Genomic DNA, 26,654 nt, shown 5'->3' with positions numbered 1-26,654 from the left:
CATATGCACCTGCATGCTAACCCTTAATGGCTCATGTCCAACTCCTTTTGCATAACAATCTAACCTTTATTGCCCATTCCATCTCAAGTGACCCCTTATAAAATTTAACTCTTATGCTTAACTATCTGTCCCAACTTGTATTTAGCTCAGACACTCTGATTTCTTTTCCCAGACCTAAAGAAAAATGTTGTGTAGTTTGAAAGCTTGCTCCTTCCACCAACAAAAGTTCATCCAGTAAAGATATTACCTTTCCTACCTTGTCTCTCATATATCTTGGGACCAACATGACTACAACAACACAAGAAAATCCATCTCTGAGGGGCTTCTCATCTTCCCTGGATGAAGTTGTTGTCTCCTCCATTCCCATGGCTGCAAATGATTTTAAAGCTTTTATGGAGAATGGCAGAATGTCTTTGGAGTTGGTCCATTAGAAAACACACAAACTGTTTGATATTCTTCAACCAGTTTCATAAAACAGGATAGCTCATCCTATTAATGAAAGATTCTTTGAACCCACAAAGGACTTGTGGGTACTTTGGCATCTATCACAGTGACCTCAGAGAGGGCTGAACATAAATACTAAGTACCCCCACAAAAGGGATTTGGGTATTTCTGTATGCACCTGGCACCAAAATCCTTAGTAGATACTGTGGTTAATGAAAAGACCAAACAGATAACAAAGTCTACTTGAGCAGAAAAAGAGCCAAAAAAATAAGATTTATTTGGCCAAAAGGTTATTCTTCCACTTGTCTTTGGGTCAGAATTGCAAATTATAAAGCTAGGCTGACCAAGTATAATTATATCTAGTGGTACAGAACAGCAGATTTCATGGACAAACTACCATCAGATATCAAAGAGGAATTTAAATTAATTTGTTTAGAGGGACAACCTTTCTGGCAGGTTTGGACTCAGCTGACACAGGACCAAGACTGATGGTTACAGGTGTTACCACGAGGAGAGACTCATGGTGATATACTTTGGGTACCCATAAGGAGGTGCAAAGAACAGTGCAAGACTTACCATTTGATGGGAAAGAGCTGTTTAATTAAAAAATGGATGACACATTGTGCACTCCTTGAAGGACTCTCGAACTACACTTGGATTTTTGGGACTATATACCCCCAATTTTAGATGGAAGCATTATAAATGTCAACTTTCTTCTAGACACAGATCTCAACCAGCCACCTCTTCTTATTTTTACACCTCTTATGGTTATTTTTACCACCAGATCAGATGAGAAAGAGGTCAAGGTATCAAAAGAGAAAGCCATTTCCATTGTCCTCTACCCAGCCATTTCAATCTCAGGAACAACAATTTAATGCTTCAGTTGAGGATACTGCTCTAGACTTTGTGGATTGATACCTTTCTTACCTTCCTTTTGGTTCCCATCTCTCTTTCTTCAAGGAGGCTTGGGCTGCAGTTACCTTAGACACGGGGTCTTGCAGGTGATCCAAGAGGGGTATACCATCCAATTCCGTAAAATATCTCCCCACACCCACCCACCCATTCCCCTTTTCAGGGACTACTCGCCTGGGAGGCCCATGCAGAAAGAAACAGAATCTCTACTACAGCTGGGCACAACAGAGCCAGTGCCTCTGGCTTCAAGGGAAAAGGATTTTATTTTCCTTATTCAGAAAAAGAAAGGGAGTTGGTGGCCTGTACCATAGCTCAGATTTTTCAATGTTTATATTGTCCATGCCAAATTTCACATGGTGGCTCTCGCATCTATCATACCTTCTTCAAGACTGTTTCAGTACCCTCAGCTTGCAGGATACATACTTTCTGGTTGATACATCCATTGTACAGGAAGTTTCTTTGCTTCGTGATATCAAACAATCATGATTAGTTTAGAGTGTTTCTGTTGGCCTTTCAACTACATTTGGAATGTTCTCAAAATAACAGTCAGTGGTATCAGCTCATTTTAGTTAAAATTTATTATTATTAATTATTATTATTATTATTATGGTGATTACTATGTTTGCCAACAGGGTATAGAGTAAACACTAAACTATCAAATACAATGGATAAAACGAAATCAAAAGTTTACAGTAACAACAAACTAGCTATACTAAGGAAGGACACTAGGTTGTTTCACCTCTCTGCCAAGGAGTGGTTAGAAGGAACTGAATGGTGGGCAGTGTTGCTTTCCCTCTATGCCTTAGGAGAGGAGGGGGAGGGCATGAAGGTGCATGTTTGACCCCTAGTGGATACTGCTGATAAAACTTCTGAATGCACACTGCCAGTGGGATCCACATGCACACAGATTCAAAGAATAACATGATTTTGAAGTAAATGACATCTATAAACCGAAAGACCAGAAAATTTGTGCTAATATCTTTAAAACACATTAAATGACTGTTAATCAATTTTGAAATTCCAGCTGCTGTCACCACTTACTGATACCCCAGCCGCGACATGTATATAGCACAGGAAAAAAAGTTTAATTGTCTTGAACAAATCACAGAATAGAGTAAAAGTTTAGATTGTATGGAGGAATGTTCCTTTTACCACAAAAGAATAGCAGTGTTAATTAAGGGTTAGCATAATAAATAAGCATTTATATTCCTGACAGACCTGATCTAAACTCACTGAAGTCAATGAATAGACTCCTACTGACTTCAAGAGACTTTGGATCAGGCTCAATCTGAAAACTTCCTGAACTATTCATGCACATTTTACCAGATTATATTCAAACTAAATGTGAGCAGACTCAATTTGGGAGTCCACCAAATCTTTTGCTGTAGGTCTATTTTTTATAAATTATGAGACAAGAGATTTATTAAAAACAATCCAATTACCATACCTGTAACATTAAGATTAGACACTATCTGTAATATTATGGGTAAAATAATAAGTAAACATACTTACATGTTTTGTTATAAAGGAATAAAAGTATATAGTGTAGTTGGACATTACTTACAGGGAATATCTCGGTAGCCATTTTCTAGTGCACGAAAGTAATTCAAGAATTCTTGTGTTGGAATTTTGAAAATTTCAAACAAGCCAGTGTCTTGGAACAAGGTGTATGTCACCTAAACACATATTAAAATTAACTTTGGTTTGAAAGTGTCAAAGTTTAATCATTTTAGCTTCATTCTACTTTAAGAATATTCTGCTATATTTTTTATTAAGTATACTGTTAAAATTGTTAAATTGTTAAATTTTGTTGATGCTTCATTAAAAATGAGTCATTGGGTACTAATGTGCTATTAATACAGTTTGTTGGAATTCTTTCCATCAAAACAGACACTTATCTTACCACTCTTTTGAAATCAAAAGGAAAAAAATATTTGCATATCTCTTTACTGAAATGACCCCAATGCACCATCTTACTTTCTTTTCCTATCTTTAATCTTTTATGCATGCTATGCTAGAAAAATTATACTGTTTTCTATTACTGAGGAGCAGAGTTACCAAACAGTCCCCATCCCAAAGCTTTAGACCAGTGGTGAGAACCTGCGGCCCGCAGGCTGAAGGTTGCTCATCAATGCTTTAGACAATCTTTCAAGTATAGACTTGATTAAGAGATCTGTCAAAGTAGAATTCTCAGGCTTCCTAGGAGAAAATAGATAAAGGTTCCTCTTGCAGCCTTCCTCCCCCCCTATAAACTGTTCCCTGGACCTCTCTTTTAGGAATGCAGTACATATACCTTTATAGAATCATATTCAACAGGTTCCAGTGTCCTCATCCTAACCCAAGAAGCTATGCAAGAAATTCCCCCTGAGTTCTAGCTTCTCCAAGGGCACTCCTGTCTCTATACCTAGGTTGATACCAACTTCCTTCGTTAAGGAATCTGGGATGAAGGTAAATCAGAACTGTGAGGACAATTTTGAGGCATCAAAAGATCTGGACTGCCAATTTCAGTCTAAAAGGAAAATATCTAAAAGTAATGACTCTCTCAGAGGTTTAGAACAGAGTGACAGTGCCATTACTGTGGCATTATTACATATTTTATTATTATTATTATTAATATTAATATGCTAGGTGCTATACAAATGCACAGTATAACACAAGTCTCTAACTTTAAGAGCTTATCTTTGAAACAAATGCAAGGAAGATACAATAAATGGGTGTTATAAACAATAGGAGGGAAAAGGGGAGAAGTATAACTATGAAAAGATCACACGGTTCCACAGTTTAACCAATGCACAACTTGACAGTACTAAATCATCTGAAAGATTTTTTTCTTTTATAAATACATCAATAAGAGAAGTCTTGAAGTAAGAGTAGTAGCCTTATTAATTAGGTCAGGGAGTGCATTCTATGTAAGAGGCAGCATGGAAGAAAGAATAGTGTTGTTTATGGGAGAAATAGAAAAGGTTCCTAGAAAGATGCCTCTCCCGTCTCAGCTGTGACTTCCAATGACAACTACATTCCACCAAAAGACATGAAACAGTTGACAGGAGATGGAGCCCTTCATTGCAGCTGGAGTTAAGACTACAGAACTCACTCCTATATAAAATAAGAATTATCAATATCCTCACAGTATTCAGAATAAAATGCAAAAAACCCACAGTTTGATGTAAGTTTCCCACAAAATAAGCAATTCTTACGGTCTACACACATGTAAGGGTAGAAGAGAAGAAAATAAAATTGCTACTTTTCAAGCTATTCTTAATTTATAATCAGACTGGCAAAACTGCACCTCAGTTGTGGCTCATACACCAAAAACAGCAACAAACCTGGCTAAGGATCCTTCCAGATTTGTCTCCCATTTTTTGCACTAGATCAAAAATTTGGAAATTCCAATTGTTCATCTTCTCCATTAATGATACATGATCTTCTATTATCATCAGTTCTAATGAAGAATCCTGTTCCATCTGTATAAGAGAGAATGAACCATTTCCACAATGAGATTGAAAACCAAATTGTCACTTGTATTTAAATAGACATTAAAACGATAAAGTATTATAGAACAGTTTACATTCCACTGTGCTGCTGTAGTTATTCTGCACACTTATTTTATCCCATCAACCCTTTCTGCCTTGAAATGGTGTCACAATATCGTTGTATACTTTGAAATTTTACTCCTAAACTTAACCAGTATTTGGAATCCTGGATTCCAATGATGCACTGTTTTCCAAAGGCTCTTATACAATAATGTAAAGTAAGGACCTCCTTAGAATATGATATTAAAACCCACGAAGAAATACATGAATATACAACATTGCGGGTATTACTGTAATTATATGCTTACATCAGATTGCTGGTTATTCTGTGTTTGAGCCATTTGCTGATTGTCACTTTCTATCAACTTTTTTCTGCAGTCTCTGCTTTCTTTTCTTTCATCTTTCCGTCCTTCTGTATGGTGGACTGACTCTTTTGAAATACCAGTGGTTCCATCTTCACCTTAAATATAACAAGTGCACAATTACTATCAACAACTTATTCATAAATCAATTCAGGAATTAAGATTTTTAATCAGTTGTTATTTGCTCCTATCCTTGGCCCACTAGAAGTTAGATTTATTGACCTTGTGACTTCTGCAAAGCCCATCTTTTCTTTTTTCTTCTCAAGCTATTAAGTAGAGAGTGCCCTGAAGATGGGGATGGTTACATTCATCAGCTTGTGTTTTAACTTAGAGGACAGCATGGATGCCTATAAGATGTATTTTAGATAGTCAATTTTAATATTTTATATAAATATTCCCCCAAATAAGTATTTGTCATTTAAGCATCAAATTGTATCCTTTACAATACAGCATTTATTGTTTTACAATTCCACATTCATTAAAATCTCACACCAACCTTTCCATCCCCTTCTATGCATTAGACACATTGCAAAAGAGGGGATGCAGAATCATTGTACTGTACCACACTGTGCTTATTGCATCATCCTGTTTATTGGATGTACATTTGTTTATTAAATGTGCGTAAATAAGTCTGTAATATTCCAGCATCAAACTTCTTAACTGTTACATTTTATCACTGTAGATACTTATATGTCCCCTTTGGTGAAATATGAGCGGCTAATTGCTTCACTTTTTGCACTTCCTTTTTGACCAAATTTAAGAGTTTAAATAAATGTGACACTAAATACTCCACAGACTTAGCGGAGAAGACTGGGTGATTATTTTAAAAAAGCAGTAATCTTAAAAGAATTAAAATATTACAAGCAGGTAATGCTCTCGTCTGTAAAAGTAAATGAAAACAGATTACAGAATCAGAGATATGGTTCACTATTTAGCATGCTTTTGGGTGCTAGGTATTTTACTGTCAACAGAGGAAGATATGGTCCTAGTCTGAAAGAGTTCATGAATAACTGATTTTTTGTTTCATTTGCAGTTCAAAAAAATTGGTTCAATCTGAAATGAAACCAAAAAAATTGCTCCGGGGCCAGACAGACAGAAAGCACGGACACTCAGGCTTCCCCCACGACTCAGGGAGTTGGAATGGCAGAGAGGTGTGGTGCTCAGCCTCTCCAGCCTGGGTGCTTGGGGACAGGAGAAAGACTGAGTGACTAAAGCTCTTTTCTAAGTAGCATACATGTATGTGCTCTGCATATTCCTATGTTTCTCAGTTCACTTCTGAATCCAACTCAAGATACTGGTCCTAAAGAAATATGAAAAGGATATCTTAAGGCTTGTCTTCACTACTGGGATAAGTTGACCTAAGTTATGCTACTTCAGCTATGTGAATGACATAGCTGGAGTAGACGGAGCTTAGGTTGACTTATGCAGTGTCTTCACTGCGCTGCGTTGACAGGAGACGCTCTCTGGTTGACTTACCTTACTCTTCTTGGAGAGGTGGAGTACCGGAGTCAACCGGAGAGTGCTCTGCAGTAGATTTAGCAGGTCTTCACTAGACCTGCTAAATTGACACCCACTGCATCAATTGCAGCAGAGTGAATCTCCCCGGTAGTGAAGACAAGCCCTCAGACTGTCTCTCCATTCATGATCCATGAAGACACCTGCACTTATGAGAAACACAAATTATTGTAAAACATTTTATCACTAAGGCAAAGATGTATTGGAATGAGTTCTAGTCAAATTGATTTCAGAATTCAGTTGTGAAACCCACCTTTTTTATAGTAGTCTACACAAAATAGAAATTGGGGAATGAATAATAGAAAGGGAAGGGATGAAAGAAGAGGACAATGAAACAGATTTCTCTTGATATAAACATCTAAACCAGTATATCAAGAACAGAATGCACAAGTCCACTTCAAGTTTGCATTCACGTTATTCTTAAATTCTGTATCTAGGGCACTCAAGCAAAGAGAGTGGAAACCACTTTCAATTGGGGAAAGAGGTGGGAACAAATGAGCCGCCATTGGGGGTACAGCTGATATAGCTGGCTCCTATGAATCCCCTCCCTCAGCTCCTCTTCAGGGGCAAAGGGTGTAGTGAAGTAGGAAGGGCAGGAAACAGGGAATGGACAGACAGCAATGTGATCTGGTATCCCCAACTGACATTTGGTCCCTTGAGAAGTACAGTAGCTGGTTAAAGTCCGCTAGCAGAAAAAATGTAAAGTGTAGTCCATTTTCACAAAAATCAGGCCAGATCACTGGTACACTTTGGCTGCTTTGTGCCACTCCAGCAGTGCAAAGATGTAAATCTAGTTTAACTGGTGTGACGGACTCAGACCAGAAGGCTATAAAAGAGTAGTGGAAGGCAAATATATCAGCCTCAGGATGAGCAGGTCCCTGTTCCCTGGGTAGCCAAACAAAGGCTACTCCAGGCCAATCAAGTCACCTCTGCTAATTAAACCAGTTAAAGTCATTAGTCTAATGCAGGCACCTGACTCTAGTTAACCAGCAAAGGGTCCGTTAAGGCTGGTAGGCTAATAGAGACAGCTGGAATTAATCAAAGTCCTACTTAATTCCTTAAAAGCTCTCCTTCCAGTCCCCTCAAGGATGCCCAGGTGAAAGGAGCTGGAGGAGAGGAAGTGTTGCTGAAGCCTGAGGTAAGGGTGAAGCTGGGAAAAAGGGATTATGGGGAAGTGGCCCAGGGAATCAAAGCAGCGTCAGCGGTGAACAGGAAGTTGGCCAACAGCTGCTACCATTAGGGTCCCTGGGCTGGAACCAGAGTAGAGGACAGGCCCCGGTTCCCTCCTTCCCCCCATGTTCTACAAAGATCCCCATGACAGGGGAAGCAGACTTTGGTCCAGGCAGGAGGCTGAACTGCGCCTACTGAGCTCTAAGGAGCAACAGAGACTGTGGGTATTCCACCGTCCCACTTCCCATACTGGCCTGTGATGAAAGTAGCTCAATAAGCTGTGACTTTTGCTGCTAAACTAAGAAAGGGAGGTCACATTGAGGGCCTTAGTGAGCTTCTTAGGCCACTGAACCCACCAATACAGGCTTGGAGTTTGTCACACTGGCCAATAATTCTTCAGATGGCCTCAACAGGTTCTTCATAATGAAAATTAGTTGTTTGTTTTCTATCTTGTTTTCATGCAAAGAATTGATAGGAGAGTTTCATAAGACAAAAATCTCTTTCCTGATGGAGAGAGTGTGGAAAAAGCTACACTGTAGAATTTTAACCTTTTATTCATAGAAATTGAATTAATACAATACAGTAACTGCTAGTCAGGAGGTAGGAAAGTTCAGTTTGCTGTGTGACATGTTAAAAGTTCAGAAAACCAGCTACAGAGCATTAGAAACTCCATTTGCTTGCAAAAATATGAAGCCAGAAGTAGATTAGAAAACATATCTTTAAACAGGATACACATAAGACTATGCCATCTCCTATCCTGGCTCAAGAAATTGAAAGATAATAAACCAGATATATAGGGATCCATTAAAATGGTTAATAAAAAGATATACATATGAATTATTTGGAAGTATAGGAAAAGTTTTAATATGGAATTTTAAAATTGCTTATTTATTGAAAAAGCACAGTGAAGCACTATCAAATACTTGCATATTTTGAGATCCTACCTGATTTTCTGCCTTGATATTCTGCACCAGATTCTGACTGTGATGTTGAAATACGCTTGAGAAGTTGATGTCCACAGCTTACAGAATAAACAAGACAAGGAACAATATTAGCATATTTCTCTTTTTTCCACTTCTGATTGCTGTATAAATACTACAGTTACTATGCTATTACTCAGATACTTGCAGTCATATCACCTTGGTAAATCTCAAAGCAAGCAGGATTGTGCCTGGCCAGTACTTTAAGTAACCTTCACTGTGCTACCAGAAGTAGTATTGGTCATTTAAAAGGTGACTGAATCAGAATAGAATTAATTCCCAAACATGGAGTTTCCCTTCCCCTCCTAAAACATATAGTATAGCATTCCTAGTACAGAATGGTTGCCACATTCAATTACAGAGCAATGAAATATGTAGTGTATTTACAGCCCTTCCCGATAATAGATGCTACATATACATAGGCATATAAATTAGTATGAGAAGTTATCTTTCACAGATATATCAAGTTTCCTTATTTTTCATATAAAAGTATTGATAATTACAGCATATAACAATTTGCTTTTATACCTTTGAATACATCTGAGGGTTTACAGTACCTGTTACAAATATAGCTTGTAGAAGCTTTAACTTGTTGCTGAAAATCTGGAGAATTAAATGTATATCCCAGAGGTTTATGTAAATTAACACTTGGCTTAGTAAGAAAATCAGCAGTATCAGGAAATTCTACAGGTGACCGACTGACAAGGGATCCACTGGAGATAGACCCATGACTAGATGAACCAACAGGACTCAGGCTAGGGGAAGTACCTGCAAAAACATACATGTAGTAATTTACTGAGCATTTCTTTAGACTACATTAAAAAAACAATGTTTTTGAAAGATAAAAGAAAATTCTATAAGCTTAATAAGAACAAAGTGACAGATGAAAAATACTATGGATGGATGGATCAAACTATTAAACACGTATTAGACATCAAGATTTATTCACTGTTTTGGTTTTATACACAAGCAATACAGGGTAGGCTGCACATCTGAGTAATTTGTTGGGTGCATGCTCTGTTCAATGTTTAAGCTTCTCCATATAAAAACTGTATATCAGATTTTCAATGAGATCTCATATATAAGTATGTGTAAAACCTAACTGTTTGTTTAGTAATTCGGTTTTAATGTATGTGGTTTTTAATACTTATGTTAGGAGGGGCTGTTAGCATTGATTATTAAGCTTCCCTTACACTTCCCTTTAAAAGACCTTGTTTTCAGTTGCTTGTGATTTTGCTAAACTGTAACTGTTTGTGCTAAAATTTTCTATGCTGGTTGTCTGCCTCAGGCTGAGTTTTTATGGAAAATTTCAGCCAGAAGAGTTCATCTTTTTCTGAGAATGATGCTAGAAAAAAACAAGTTGTTTGCAACATTAAAAAATTCTGGTGACCTTTACTTTAAAAACTCTAGCGTCTCCATGGTTTGGAGAAGAGACTTTAAATTTTGGCAGGAGCGTGGCTTTGTGTCACAGATATGTCTTTCACTGTTCCTGTGAAAATCCGCCAAAATTTGGCCAAGTTATAAGCCTTTGAAAAACTGCAGTTTCCATATGATCAGTAGATTTCTTAGATTTAGCAGCTAAAATCTCTGTATTCTTTGTGCTCTGAGCATGCTCAAGCCTCTCACAGCTCCTAGTACTGATCAGACTGTACATGCACCATTTGCAGTGTGACTGAGCATGTTCCTTCCAGCCTACGGATGCAGGGGCAAAGCAGGGAGTCTGCCTTTCCTGTACTTTCAATGACCCCCTGCTGGCACCCAGGCAGCATGGAGGAGAAAACTGCCTGACTTGAATACAAAGGGGCAAGATTCAGATCTGGGGAGTTAAGTGGAAGGGCAAAAGGTGTATATTGGGACAAGAAGCTGCGCAGGATGAACTGGGACTGGAGGCTGGAAGGGAGGAGAGATGCAAACTGGAAGTTTGCGGGAGACTGAGACTGGGAGCCAGGAAGGCCCATGGGAGGGTCAGTGCACATGGGGGAGGAAATTGAGACTGGATGACAAGCGGGGGGATATGGGACTGACTGGGGGAAGGGCAGACGGATCTGATAATGAATTGAGTATAGGGGCAGAACTGGGACTGGCTAGGCAGAGACACTGGGACAAGGAGCTGGAGGAAGCAGAGACATTGAGATTGGACAAGAAACCCAGATTGGGAGACTGGGGCAGGGAGCCAGTAGGTACAAGGAACATGGGCTGGAAGAATCAGAGAAATGACTAGAAGTCGAGTGGGAAGAGAGTCAGATGGAAGAGGGGGTTGCGAATGCCTGGATAAGGAAACTGGGGACAAGGAAATGAGAAAGTGGGGTGGGCACTGGGAATGGCTGGACAAGAAGAATGGGAGTTGGGAAGGGTAGAGACATGGAAACTGGAACTGCAACAGGGAGTCTTGAGGGGTGAGTCTAAGACTTGCTATACAAGGATACTGCAACTGAGATGAGAAGAATGGTACTGGGAAAAGGAGCCAAAGGTGAGGAAGAGACAGGACTGGGACAAGGACAAGTTGGAGGGGTTTTGGCAGTAGGGGTCAGATGGGCAGAAGAGTCCATACACACTAGAGGACACTTAGCTTGGAACAGAACCCAAGACCCTGAATCTCACTTTTCCTTTGCTGTTAGCAAATATTTGTGAAACCCACTAGCAAAGTGTCCCCATCATCCTCTAGTGCTGGTCCATACAGAAGATGACAACCTACCACTTGTATCACTTACTCCATTAGTTCAAGTGGCAGAGCTCTGGTGGATCTAAAGGTTCCAGCCCTGTTAATGACCTATGTGAATGTCAATATGATATGACAAGATAGAATTTTTGCTTTTTCAGTTTGCTTTTTTAAAGATCAAGGAAATTACACACATGTACACACAATATTAAAACACTAATCAGACTACAAGTCAAGCACTCAACAGTTAGGAAATGCCATGTGTGACCTTAATTTCCCCCTACCTTGTGCATATGCCTTATATAACAGACTTTAATTACATAATTATATACTGTTTGTTCTAGAGGACCCTTGCCTCTTTCAGTGCACAGACAACCTTAATCCCGGCATTTCCTAATGTTTGAGTGGTTGATTTTTGCAACCTTAGTAATGTTCTCTTAACTGCTTTTTAGTGTAATTATACATATATAATAGACTACAATATATGACCGAAGACATCACTGCATATATTTAAACATGTCATATTTTCCACATTGGGTAATACTGCATTCTGTTTTCCCTTAATTAAGCATGCATTTAATGTTCTATTTTATCATTGAGATACTTAATTAGTAAATATTCAGTCATATTTGAATATTTTTTTCAATTTATATATTAAACTACAATTTTCTTTTCTCTGATCTAATATGTTAAAACCACAATGTTTGAATAGGTAAATGTTCAATCTGTGCAAAAGAACACCCTTCTCAAGTAATCTGTTTTAACAGATTGAAAAAGTATCCCTGGATTGCACCACCCTTATTAGAAGGCCATCTTTGCAAAGCAATCAACTTTCTATGATCCTTTGAGAGGTTCTTAAGTTTCAGAGTATTTTCAATTTATATTTATATTTTTTAAATATTGGATTACACATAGTATTTTATGCTGTATATAATGTCAACAAGGTGCTAATCCTGCAATTGACCCATAAGAGGCACAGGGGTCTATCCACATGCAACAAGTTGCAGGAGCAGGGCCTGAGTTTGTATGCTGCTTAGGGTTTAGGAAAATGAAATGAGCCTAAAATCAGTGAATAAACTAGACAAACCCAGTGAAAAGAACGGATTTACAAATATACAGTACAGTTTGAAGAATAATGATATCTTTAATTAAAAAAGTAGTTATGCATCCCCAATGAAACTTGTATACTTATTTTTAAACAGGCAATCAAGTCTCTATTTTAAAAATTACATTACACAGTTTAATAGCTTATTGAAATTATGGTAAAATCAGAGATGCATGGGTGGAATTGGCAGAAGAACTGCATACTAAGGCTCTAATTTCATATGGGCAGAGAACAATTCTAATCTCTAGTACATGGTATACACATTATATACACACTGGTCATTACGAAATTCAACACTTACTAAGCTACTACTAAGCAGCATCTGATATTTCTATTTTTCTCATATTCCACAAAGATTATTAACATGTAAACTCCTTTCTTAGGCTAAAAATCTCTTTTCATCAGGCTTGATAATGCAACGAATTCCATGAATTCACTGGGGCTTCCCACGGATACAGGAGTCTGTCTATATGGTGCTTATAGCACAATCAGGGCATTGGACTGTTAGCTCCATTACCAGGTAGGGACAGTTTCTTAATGTGTGTTTGTAAACATCACAGTACTATGGGGACCATTTCTGAACTGAAGCCTCTAGGCATTGCTGTAATACAAACAATAGTAATATAATTCCAAGAATTAAAAATTATGACATAATAGTTGTTACAATAACTTTGCAAAAAAATTTAGTGACAACCATTGTATATCTCTTGAAAAGCCTGCAGGTGTGTGTGCTAATACAGTAGCAGAGAGACTTTTTGTCCAGTTATACAGCATTGTATTAATATTTTAGATTTGTATTGAGATAATATTCAATATGTCCTCTGAATATTCTTAGAAGTAAATTAGATTAAAATTATTTTCAAGCATGTGCTACATACCGATGCTAACTTACACTGTTATAATGTACAAAATAATTGGTCAAATTATTGTAATGTGTGGCGTACAAGAGGGTTTAATTTAAATCAAATTTCTCATAATCATAGCAACATGCTGTAAGATGTGTAGAATAAGACTGCTAACTTACCAGCTCGTCTGGGACCTATATGATGAGTCAATGTCACCGAAGATGATCTTTGTTTTGGTATTGTCAGTAGGTTTGTACTGAAAGGCCCATTTGGATGGGATCCTTGGCTAAAATAAAAAAATAAGAAAAATATCAAGCATTCTTTTAATCTGCTTTGATTTCTTGCTTTCTATTCAGTTGTAAGGGCAAATGCATATGTAGATCAGCTCATTTTAGTTTAGTAACACAAATCTAGACACACTGTAGCAAAATGGGTAGGCTATAATGACTTATACAGTACCATTACCCTTCAAGTAAAATGAACTAGTTTCCATCTATTATATAGAACATAAATCTTTGAGTATGACATGAGACTCTGATGGAGAACACCTAAGTAATTCTAAAATGACATCAAAGCTGTGGCAAGTAGGCTGAAGACATATACTCACCTAGCACAGCATCTTAACGTTCCTTATTATTGTTTAGAAAATGTTACCTTACCTTCTCCAACAGTTGTTTCGAGCTCGGCTCCCAAATCCCACATAGTCAAGTTTTTAAAGGAATGTTATGGCCTGACAAATTTCCTCAAGCTATCTAATTATGAATAAACTAGAAAGCAATATTAGCATTACTGGGTTTGGTTTGGTTTTGCTTAGCGGGACAGCATAAAATCTATGCTGCCCATACATTAATTTCATGAGTATTGGTAATAAAGCAATACCAAAATCTTAATTCAACTTTGGACTAATAAGAGATGGGCAAATCTTTTCAGTCAATTTTGAGGTTTGCTATTAGTAAAGTCACCCTAGTATTTTTCTTTCTTTTAATCTGAATTTTTGGCAGCCAGTTAGTGGTGCCCCAGAATGCACTGTGTGACAGGAAGGTCCCTGAATGGTATGAAATAAAAAGTGAATTTCTCCAGAGCGGTTGCTCAAATGTTTTTATATGCACCAATACAGTTGTGATTGCTATGGCACACTATGGACAAACAACTAAATCCTGGTGAAGACACCTGATGCTATAGTGGGAAGGAGAGATGCAGCTATAAATTGGCAGTCGGGAAGTTTAGGCTTGAAATTAGACGAAGGTTTCTAACCATCAGGGGAGTGAAATTCTGGAACAGCCTACCGAGGGAAACAGTGGGGGCGAAGGACCTCTCTGGCTTTAAGATTAAGCTTGATAAGTTTATGGAGGGAATGGTTTGATAGGAAAACGTGATTTAGTCAATAGGTCAATAACGTGCGACCACTGGTAATTAGTGCCGAGGGTCAATGTTGGGATATTGAAAGTCTTTTTCCTGAGTGTCTGGCTGGAGAGTCTTGCCCGCATGCTCGGGGTTCAGCTGATCGCCATATTTGGGGTCGGGAAGGAATTTTCCTCCAGGGTAGATTGGCAGTGGCCCTGGAGGTTTTTCGCCTTCCTCCGCAGCATGGGGCAGGGGTCGCTTGCTGGAGGATTATCTGCTACTTGAAGTCTTTAAATCAGGATTTGGGGACTTCAACAGCTGAGTCAAGGGAGAGAATTATTTCAGGAGTGGGTGGGTCAGCTTTTGTGGCCTGCATCTTGCGGGAGGTCAGACTAGATGATCATAATGGTCCCTTCTGATCTTAAGTTCTATGGTTCTATTATAACAAAGTTCTAGCAAGCTATTTGTTTGCTTATCTGAACTGCAAAATCTTTATGTTCACTAACCACTAATTAGACACTAGAGGCTATTTTCCAGAGCACTACATAAAATACCAATTCTAAGTAAATAAATAAATCCACATCATATTTATTTAAACCTGAAAATAAACAATTAGAATTATCCTCTGTAAAATGGCCTTGAATTTTCTATAGTAGTCTGGAATGGCTACTGTGTTCACTGTTGTCACATGAGCAAAGGGCAGAGCTACAAATGGCTCCAAAAAACTGTTGCTGACATAATTAGTAATTGCATCATCAGGCTTTTCTTATCATCAATAGGCATATTTCTCCTGAAGCAACTAAGTGATGCATAATTCTAAGTTATTTGGTAACAGTTCTGGCATAGGCTTGGTAGGTCTTTTAGCACTGAGGCAGAATGCTTCATAGTTTTCTTCAGAGACACTGAGGTTAATATAGTCAAAATATCAGAGGGAGAACACCTGACTTTGGACAGCAGAGTAGAAATACAAGTCTTCTTAGCTACAGGAACTAGTGTGTTTATTGTAAGTGTGTGTGTGTGTGGGGGGGAATTAGCTGACAGCCATTTGTACGCTTGGATTTATAAAATTTCATTATTACAGTGGCTATGTTGCAGGAAGAGAGGTGGGGAAAGGTAAAAGACAGCTGTATTTCCAAATTAGAAATTTTAACTTATATAGAAAAGACGTTTTCCTAACCTCTTCCATTAACTTCTCAGCATCAGAAAAAAGACTGGCCCTGAAAAGGTAGAAATTCCATATAAAAAGGAAGATTGTCAAGCACTTAAGGGGCCAGCCTAGGACTCAGGAGACCTAGGTTCAACTCCTTGCTCTGGCACAGACTTCCTCTATGACCTTAGGCAAGTCACTTAGTTTCTCTGGGCCTCAGTTGTACATCTATAAAATGTAGACAATAGTACTTATAGACTTTTATTCCCCATCATAATAGTGCTGGATAAGATAAATACATTAAATATTGTGAGGGTCTTTCAGATGCTCTGGTAATTGAGGCAATAAAAATACAAAATCGATAGAAATGTACAGTATATCCCACCCACTCAGGACCAGATGATGAACTGCTCATGCAATTGGTGAGCAGCTACTTCCACAAGTAGTCTACTGGACTTAAACACACTAGACACCTTACAGAAAGGTATGAAGATCACCCAAGCGAGCTTAGAATCCAAGGATGACATTCACCTTTGTGCAGGGGGCCACTTAAGGATAAAGTACAAATTTAAATTTATATATAGATTTATATATAGACACACACATATCTTCTGTCTCCTGAGAGCATCACCTCAAAGATGAAGCATCTGTTTTCTCTCTCTATTGCAATTGTGGGGAGAGTGTCAATAACAACAGAAGGAAGTAGGTTAATTGATGGTCCCATCTGGAGAACAGAAGAATGCTAGAATACTTTGGGCTGGTGAAGGAGAGGAGAGGGAAGGGGAAAGATTATGCACATTGCTGCCTCAAATTCAGCTATACACGCTGGCATGCTATTAGGTAAGGGTGGGCATGCTGAACCACTACAATGTTTGTGATACCAGGGACACAGAATTTTGTCATGGAAGTGCAAAGGTTGAAATCCAGCTTGCAATCTATAGACCAATCTGAGTTGTCCTTGTATATTAAGGTGCACATGGTCTATGACATAACCTATACTCACTTGATCACATATTCAGTTTTTCACAGGTCCTCTGCCTCATTCAGTGCACAGGATGTATGCAGTTCACTGAATGAGCAGCTGTTTAGTATATTGGATAATTCAAACACAAGGCCACCATTTCTCTTCCTCCAGTTCTGTCTCATTTGCTACACACCTTCCAACTTCTGGAATGAATGAGACAGAGCAAGACTCATTCATTATACAACCCTGTTTCATTGCCTGAGAACTGACCTCTCTGTGCACTGAATGAGGAAGAATTTCTGTGAAAAAAATATGGGCGCATACGTAAGGAGCCTAACTAAATAATATTTATAGAATTTTACATAAGTGCAAACTACAATTAAATCAAATCAGGGAATAGAACTCAAGACTGCATCGTTTTCAATCTTGTACTTAATCCACTAGGCTATGGGATCTTTAATGAGAGCATTAGCAGCAGGTGTTTCTGTTTTGGGTAATCCAGAATAACATTTCTTGTAGCAGAATTCCCAGCATGTTGAGATCATCTCAATGGGAGCAATGTATTTCATTCCACAGACCACAACATAGGTGCACAGGATGATTAAAGTGCAGCATAAACACTAATAAAATTTCATAATCATGATACAGGATACATTTTCAAACGTTCATAATTGTTGTTTTCACAACACAATATTAAAGAAATTGTTAAACCGTGTACTACTTGTTAGAGACTATATACATTCCAAATTTAATGTCTCAAATGTTAACCATTTTTTAGTTATATTGAAGAGGAAAATATTGCACCTTTTTATGACAGAAAGACATGCTTTCTACCACAGATTCATAACTCAACATAACCATAGGGAGTTTGCTGAAACTTTCCAAAACAATCATGTTTGAGCAGAGACCAAGCTTGGAATATTTCAGTCCCAAAGAGTTAATGTTTCACAAAGTTAGATACATCTGAATAGAGAGGCTTATAATAGATACTATTTTATACCTTAAAAACAAAAGCAGGCATGCCCAAATTCCTATATTTTTAAGCTTCCATAGATTTGAATTGGAATGATCTCAACTTTGGATCAGAGAAAGCTTCTTTAGTGGTAAATATAAAATGCTAAATTATATGTTTTAATGAAGCAGACTATTTTCTTACAGATCAGATCTGAAAACTTTTTATAGGTCTTTTAAGTTGGAAATGATGTTTGAACCTTAAGTGACTCTGGCCTTCTTCTCAAATCACCAAGATTTTATATTTATTGCAGTTATTATATTTTTAATCCAAAACCTGGTTTTGAAGTTTCATGTACCTATACTGCCCTTTAGAAAATTAACTATAAATGAGTAACTATGTTGTTAAACTGTGCCATCTACTGTTATAAGTGTGAAATTGCATAGCAAAATTTCAAATCATGCATTTATTATAAGACATACTTTTCTTTTGTGAACATATATTTGATATGCTGTATAACTGAAAAATAACTTTTCAATTCAATAGTGGCCCATCATAGTGAGCCATAAACACAGTTATTCACTTTCAGAAAGACAAGAGACTGCTGATGGGTAAATAATAGTTGTGTAACCCACTGGGAACATGTGTCTCAAGTTGTTCTCCAGTGACTGGTCTACAAAGGGTTAGCAATTACTTCTGCATATATTAATATAAATAATTCTGTATATGTATTAATTCTGATAAATTCTGTTAAGGATTTGAAGGCCAAGGGGGTTTAAACCCTGCAGCTGATCTATGCCGGGGGATGGTACAGTTGCATGTGACTCACACAGTAAAGAAATCTATTTAAAAAAGATTTAATATTTATAAATTAAGAATTTGTAAATTATTTGTGATTTGTGTGATTCATACTTTATATATTTTGTTGTGTATCCCTATGGTCAGTGTATATGTTGTGTTCCCCTCTGTACCCAAACTAGAAGATGTTTGTGATAACTCCCAGTTTGAGAACCAAGTTCTTTAGTATAAGCTATAAAGGCTCATGCCTTCAGCTTTGGAGATTATTGGGTCAATCGTGGGAACTGGTTAACATGGATGCCATCATACTTACAGGCCACCCACATTTGTATGTTTGAAGGGTGAGAGGTATGCTTAATACTGCCAGTGAAGGGAGAGAGCAATAGGGAAACCTGCTGGTGGAATACAGGCAAGTGCAGCCTGCTTCTGCAGCTTCTCCTAGCCAGTATCCAAATTCTAGACATTGATGAGAGACTATGGAGTATTTTGGGAAGTGGGTGATTATTTAGACTCCTGCATGGAAGTTTTGTTCAACTATCAAGTTATGTTGCCACTGCTAAGTAGGGTTGCTCTTGCTGTACTTATAGTAATTTTTAACTGGTGATAAAATATTAGGCATGAAGCTTTCAGTGAGCTGCATCACAGCCTCTCATGCTCATCAGAAGGGCTGAAATAACCAAGAGCAGCTTCAGCTGCAAAGTTTATCCCTCTGATTCCCAGGGCAGGTTACTCCTGAGGAGATTCTGTGCCAAAAAGTTTACGCACAGTATTTTAAAATTCTGCAAATTGTATTTGTCAATAAATAAATGTGGAGGTTCCAGCCTGGCAGTAGGGAGCACAGGTCCCTGGATGCAAGAAGGTGGGAATTCACCCTGCAGTCCCCAACCACCTCAGGATAGGGACTCAGCAGTGAGGCTGCACCTAACCCTGACACAGTGCAAGGGCCAGGCTTGCTGCAGAAACACCATGGGGCCCTGCCCTTCCACGACAGGTGCACCAGGTGTGGGCAGGCAGGATCCAAGTGTGGAGGGGCTTAGTGTGGGGGAATCCAGGTATGGGGTGAGAGGGTTCTGTATGGGACAATCTGGGTGCTGGCAGCTCAGTGAGGGATCTGAATGCACAGGGCATTGTTTTGGGGTTTCGGGTGCAGGGGCAATGGGACTCTGCATGGGGATCCAGGTAAAGGTGGTTGGGGCTCAGCGCGTGGGGTCTGGGTGTGAGGGTATGATGCTCAGTAGGGAGAGGGGGGATACAGGTATTGGAGGAGTGGGGGTCAGGTGTAGCTTTTGGGGCTCAGTGGGGTCGGAGTCCAGGTGGGGCCTCATTGGGGTGGTCAAAGTGCATGGGGTGGTAGGGCTTCTTAGGGTGAGGGTTCAATGGGCCTGCTTAACGGGGAGAGCCCCAGCTGCTGCCAGAAGACACGGCATGCTAGGCTCCTGTTTCTCCCCCATCCTCTTCTCATCCCATCCCACCCCCTCTCCTTCCCCTCCCCCCGTCTTTTCCCACTGTCCCCTACCCCATCCCCCCTCACTCCCACATTCCCCTCCCTCTGCCCTATCCAATCTCCCTTCCTTCCCCACTGTCTCTTCCTTCCTACCCCATCCCTTTCCCGCCGCTCCCCTTGTCCTACCCCACCATGAGCACTCACCGTTGTACAGAAAACAGGGCATCCAGCACACATAGACGGGGAAGCCGACCAGCACTGGGACCCAGGAGGTTGCGTCCAGCTGCTGAGTCAGTGAGCCAGAGCTGCCAGGCAGCTCTGTGCTTGCAGAAATGGGGGAGAGGGCAGTGGCAGATGATCCTGCCTGCCCCCAATGCCCTGCCTCTGTTGGGGGGGGAGCAATGCCCCTCCAATTATGCCCATGGGCGTCCCCAGCCCCACACACTCCCTGTGGTGATTTATCTCACGGAGGGAGGGAGGGGGGAGCAAATTAAAACAAATGAATACAAAACAAATCTGGTCTCTTTCTTGTTTTGATCCATTCCATCTCTCTTATACATCTTAGGCTGGCAGCAGACGGTGCAGTACGACTGCTAGCCATCGTCGTCTCCTGGGTGCTCGCCAGAAGACAGTGCAGTACGACTGCTAGCCATCCTCATCTCGTGGCTGCTCGCCAGAAGACAGTGCAGTACAAGTGCACGCAGGGCTGAATCTCCATGAGACAAAACTTAAAAAGAGAATGACCTGGAATCACTCCCATTTATGTCCAGGCGCCCCTAACAGACCTCACTGAGGTCTGCCAGGAGCACCCATGTCTGCCCAGGCGCCTCGACCGACCTCACCGAGGTCGGCTAAAAGAGCACCCAGGAGACGATGGCTACCAATCGTAATGCATCGTCTGCTGCCAAAAGGCAATGAGCTGCTGCTGTGTAGCAATGCAGTACCACGTCTGCCAGCACCCAGGAGACGTATGGTGATGGTGAGCTGAGCTGAGCAGGCTCCATGCTTGCCGTGGTATGGCATCTGCACGGGTAACCCAGGAAATAAGGCTCAAAACAATTGTCTGCCATTGCTTTCACAGAGGGAGGGCCTGATGACATGTACCCAGAACCACCTGCGACAATGTTTTTGACCCATCAGGCATTGGGATCTCAACCCAGAATTCCAATGGGTGGCGGAGACTGTAGGAACTGTGGGATAGCTACCACAGTGCAATGCTCCGGAAGTCGACGCTAGCCTCGGTACTATGGACGCACTCTGCTGCACTCTGCTGAGTTAATGGTCTTAAGTGGGGGGACACACAATCGATTGTATAAAATTGATTTCTAAAAAATCGACTTCCATAAATCTGACCTAATTTCATAGTGTAGACATACCCTCAGAAATCAGTAGTTCAGAAGCCAAATTACCGATCAACATTACCCAAAAGAGCCAGAGTTCATTTGTTACATTTACTACAATACTATATATTCATATTTTAACAGTATGGTTTAGTGTGTATATATATTATTCTCACAGTAAAATGACTATTATTTTATCAACTACAATTGGTTAACAACATAGTAAAAGCATTCTGACTTGTTAATAATTAAATCGCACAGTGTTTTAATATCATGTGCTGCAGATGCATCAAAGAGCCTCTTGAGCCTTGAGAGCCACAGTCTATCATTGAACTAGAACATCTCCCAGGAAAAAGTACCTTTGTATCCGCTTCTGCCTGAGAACAGCCATCAAAAATACAAGAACTTTTGTGAACACTCGAGGCACGGATGGCACTCTGAAAAGCAGCACTTTGTACTGGAAATGATAGGCCTCATGAGCAAATCACAGAAGCCTCCTGTGCACCTGTTGAACCAGCACATGAAAGTAGGCCTCCTTGATCGACAAATCTGTCACTGTCAGCTTCAAGGTCTCCATTTTGAATATGGTCCTCCTAGTGCACTTTTCAGATATTTTAAATCTAACACTGCTCCATCTTCCCCAGATCTCATTTACCAGGAAGAAGACTGAGTAATGGCCGGAGAACATCTCCACCTTGAGAACTCACTCTCTCTGTCACAATTCACAAAAGACCATCTTTGGCCTTCTGCATATTTCACCTCTTTTGAGGATTTGAGGATAGTGGAGAAAGGAGAAAGTGACTTTTCAGAATCTTTGAAAATTCCATGAGGTAACCATGTCGAACCACATTCAGGACCTATTTTTCCAATGTTGAGAGAGGCCAAGTATGTAGGAAGTGGGATAACCTGTTGGAAAAAAAGAGGGGGAGGAGAAGCTGGTGTAATGCAAACTGGTAAGCCGCCCTTGACAAGGCAGTCAAACAGACTGCTTGACATTCCTACAGTCTAGATGAGCTCATTGCAGACAAAAAGTGTGTGTGTGGGGCGGGGGGGTCGTCTTTTGACTCTTCCCTCTCCTCCTAGACTGGTCAGGTTGCCTAGGTGTAAGGGGCTGGTAATGGTGGAATGACTGAGGGCAAAATTACTACTTTTTAGGGAAGGGAGCATAAATCCCCAAAGACTTCAATCAGGGCCGGCTCTACAGTTTTTGCCGTCCCAAGCAGCTCACCGAATTGCCGCCGCGGGCAGGCGGGGGGGAAGTCCGTGTGCCCTTAGGGTGGCAGGTGCGTTTTCGTGGTGGCGGCAATTTGGCGGCAGCTTCTATGTTTAGCTGAAGCGGCCGAGGACAGCTAAATATAGAAGCTGCTGCCGAATTGCCGCCGCCGCGGAAACGCGCCTGCTGCCCTAAAGGCGCACGGACTGGCCCCGCCACCCACGGTGGCAATTCGATGCGCTACTTGCGGGGGCAAAACAACAGCATTCTGCCGCCCCTTGCAGAATGCCGCCCCAAGCACCAGCTTGGAATGCTGGTGCCTGGAGCCGGCCCTGACTTCAATGTAGCCCTGGAGTTCTTGAGACTTCAGAACTTGTCAGTCTGCTGGAAAAGAGGGTTGATCCCTCAAAGGGGAGATCCTGAATAGTGTGTTGGATGTCCTGTGGAATACCAGACGATTGAAGCCATGAGCACCTACACACTGTAGAAAACAGATGCCCTGGCTGCAGAGTCTTCCCTATCCAATGCAGCCTGAAGAGAGGTCCCAGCAACTAGTTTACCCTCATCCAATATGCCCTGAAACTCTTGCCTGGGATTCTTTGGTAACTTGTCCACAAATTTGAGAATATTGTTCCAGAGGGAGAAATTGTATCTTCCCAACAAGGCTTGCTGATTCAAGACACAAAATTGTAGTTGTCAGTCAAACAAGTTTTCCTACCCAAACAAACAAACAAAACAAAACAGGTTTCTTTGCCTCTTTACTTTTTGGTAGGAGTGGGCTCCCCTGACATTCTGTTCACTGCTGAGAAAAGGTCCCCAGGAGTTTGTGTTTGTAAAAATACTCATATCCCCGTAAAGGATATAGCACCTCCAGTCAATCCTTTCATCTGTTGGCGGTAGAGAAGATGGTGTTTGCCATAAAACCCTTGTGGCCTCATTTATAGGGAGAACTACTTAGGAAGACCCTGTTGAAACCAAAATGTACAATAATCTATGTGAGCTCTCCTGAACTACCTCCAATCTGCATGTCCAAGGAGGAAGCCACTCTCATCAACAGGTCCTGATAGGCCCTGTAATCATCTTGTAGAGGCAAGAACACACCGGACACCATCACTTCTTCAAACGATGAGGAGGAATACAAAGCAGGTTGAGGTTGAGCCCTCCACCCTGTAACTCCTCTGACGGAAGTGCTGCTAGGGCAGTTTGCTCCTGCTTGGCAGCCAACTTGGTACCAAGGGTGACTTAATGAACCTCCTCATATGAACCATCCCAGTACTTACTCAGCAATATAAAGGGATGAGGGTGAAGGGAGGATCTGATGGTGGGAGGAACCCCCCAGAGGTTCCAATATGATCATTGGTAGGGCATTGGACTTCAACCTCTTGCAGACCAAGGATCCATGTCCTGTAACCAGTGTGGAATCTCTGCTGGATACCAAGAGCAAAAACCCCTGGTTGATGGAGAGTGACATCTCCTATCTCGAGATTGTGTCACATATAAGCTAACCACTGATTCTGAAGATGAGCCCAAGTCACCAACAAGGGGGAGTGTGTGTGTGCAGTACCCCTCAGTGCCAAGAAGTGCTGTGGAGGCTCCAGAGACAACAGTACCAAGGGAAGCATAGTTAGTTTGCCTCTTGACTGCACTGGGCAAGGAGGCACAGGAGGTACCAAAGCTGATCATGGCACCAAAAGTTTACCTCCAGATGTAGGTAAGTCTGATGCAGTCTGAGGGTTTATCAGTATGGGACAAGATGTCTCTTGTTCTTGAGAAGCCAGTACCAAGAGGCACAAGACAGCATATGCAGCCGCATATGCCTCCAGCATTGTTGGTACTGAGAGTTTCTGCTGATACTGTTGTTGCATTTTAGGATATGTCTACATCAATTAAATCCCACTCCTGGCCTGGGTCAGCTGATTTGGGCTTACAGGGCTCAGGCTGCAAGGCTGTAAAATTGCTTCATAGAGGTTCAAGCTTGGGTTGCTCCAGCCTGAGCTCAAACATCTACACAGCAATTTTTGTCCCCACAGGCCAAGCCCCACAAACCCAAGTGAGCTGACCTGTGCTGCAGGTCTTCTACTCCAGTAGAGATGTACCTTAAGTGGTCAGTACCACAGAGAGGGTTGATATACCAGCACTCGTTGGTCTCATCACAGAAACCGATGCTGGAGTCAATGATCCTGATTCAGATGCACTGGAGAATGCCTTCTCTCAGAGGACACTCTATCCTGTCCCTCGGCTTGTTTTCTAGTTGGCGGTGCTAGAGATCTTGGTCTCCTGGAGGATGAGTCCTTCAAAGCACCATGCCGATATTTTTTTCTTATCAATGGGGAAGAAGAGAGGTAGTGAAACTCCACAATCCCTGATGGGGCATTTCTGACAGAAGCAGAAAGAAGGCTCCAATGGTGGACTGAAGGCAGCCTCCATGAGAAGGTGATGGAGCATCCCCTCCCTACTGTTTTTAGTTTGGGGCTTAAAGTCACTGCAGATCTGGCACCTGTCCTGGACATGACCCTCAATAAGGCACTTTAAATACTGAGAATGCAGGCCATGCACTGGCATGGATTTTTTGCCACTGATGCCAGGCTTAAAGTCTGGAGACCGAGGCATTTCCTGGTACCAGACATCAGCACCCAGAAAAAAGCTGGAACCAACAGTCCACTAAACTACAAAACAACTAAGAAATGAAACTTAAGCTAACTATGAATGAGTACCAAATTATATATAAGAGAAAATTTCACTGAAAGGGAGAACACTCTCTGAAGCAAGCCAACATGCTCTGACTACTAACCATAGCCAGTAAGAAGGGACTGGGGTGTGTCTGGGATAGCTCCACCTGTTACACCATCACATGGCAACAGAGGCCACTCACCGGCATGGGGCGCATGCCCCTCTCTGATGGAAACAGCTAGGGGGAAAAAATCTCTCTCTCTGGTGCACTGGGTACAAACGCTCCTGCAGTGGAATGGAAATGGACACCAATCGCTCAAAGAAGAAAAAATGGTTACCTACCTTTTTGTAACTGTTGTTCTTTTCACTCATCCATTCCACTGTAGATGTACGAGTATGTCTCATGCAGAGTTGTTGGAGATGGTTCTCTTAGCAGTACCTGTTGGGGTAGTGCATGCACCCTTTGGTGCCTCATGCCACTGTATGCAGGCATAAAGGGCTGTACTGCTCCCAATACCCGCCTCAGTTTCTTCATACTGGAAAACAGCTCCGATAGAGAGGGGAAGGAGGGAGGGTCATGGAATGGACATGTCCAACACATCTTGAAGAACACCGTCCATTCCACGGTGGGCGACTCACAAGGAGTCCAAACTGGCAGTGGGCTCGGAAACTTCTGAACAAGGATTGAACGACTACTCATCCAAATCTGGCATTGACTCTGGATTGATGAGAGATAGTATAATCAGAGGCAAATGTATGGAGCGATGGCCAGGTTGCTGCCCTACAAATATCCAGAATGGAAACCGTAACAAAAATGGCCTCAGAAGCCACCTACAATCTGGCTGAGTGCGCAAAAACTTTATTGGGAGATGCAAAATTGTCTAATAGATAGCATAAATGAATACAACTGGGAATACAGGCAGAGATCTTCTGGGTGGAGACCAGCTGGCCTTTCACTCTGTCTGAAATCACCATGAAGAATTGAGAGGAAGAACTGAATCTAGTCCACTCCAGGTAAAAAACTGAAGCACTGCTATCATCTAAAGTATGGTGCTTTCCTCCCCATTTGCTCAACTGGGACTTTGGAAAGAATGTTGGTAAATAAATTACTTGATTCATGTGAAATTTCAAAACCAATTTAGATAGGAATTTAGGGTGAGACCAAGGGAAACCTTGTTCCTAAAGAAAATTGTATAGAGGGGCTTCTGATACCAAAGCTCTGTTCCCCTACTCTCCTGGCTGAGATTATTGCAACAA

At 40.9% G+C, this 26,654-nt stretch overlaps 1 protein-coding gene across 1 annotated transcript in view; it reads right to left on the bottom strand.

Moving 5' to 3' along the window:
- The window catches only part of PDE3B (phosphodiesterase 3B), a 255,046-nt gene that overhangs the window by 48,998 nt on the left and 179,394 nt on the right, over positions 1-26,654 (bottom strand). Inside the window, exons 5-10 of the mRNA XM_045014892.1 lie at positions 13,705-13,811; positions 9,474-9,684; positions 8,881-8,957; positions 5,198-5,349; positions 4,683-4,820; positions 2,921-3,032 (exon numbers count right to left, since the gene is read on the bottom strand). Coding sequence (XP_044870827.1) covers positions 2,921-3,032; positions 4,683-4,820; positions 5,198-5,349; positions 8,881-8,957; positions 9,474-9,684; positions 13,705-13,811 — 797 coding nt within the window. The remainder of the gene's footprint in view (positions 1-2,920; positions 3,033-4,682; positions 4,821-5,197; positions 5,350-8,880; positions 8,958-9,473; positions 9,685-13,704; positions 13,812-26,654) is intronic.

Source organism: Mauremys mutica, chromosome 4 (genome assembly GCF_020497125.1).
Source record: "Mauremys mutica isolate MM-2020 ecotype Southern chromosome 4, ASM2049712v1, whole genome shotgun sequence".
Classification (NCBI taxonomy): Eukaryota; Metazoa; Chordata; order Testudines; family Geoemydidae; genus Mauremys; species Mauremys mutica.
The sequence above is the reverse complement of the archived record's forward strand: the minus strand, read 5'-3'. Positions and strand labels throughout refer to the sequence as shown.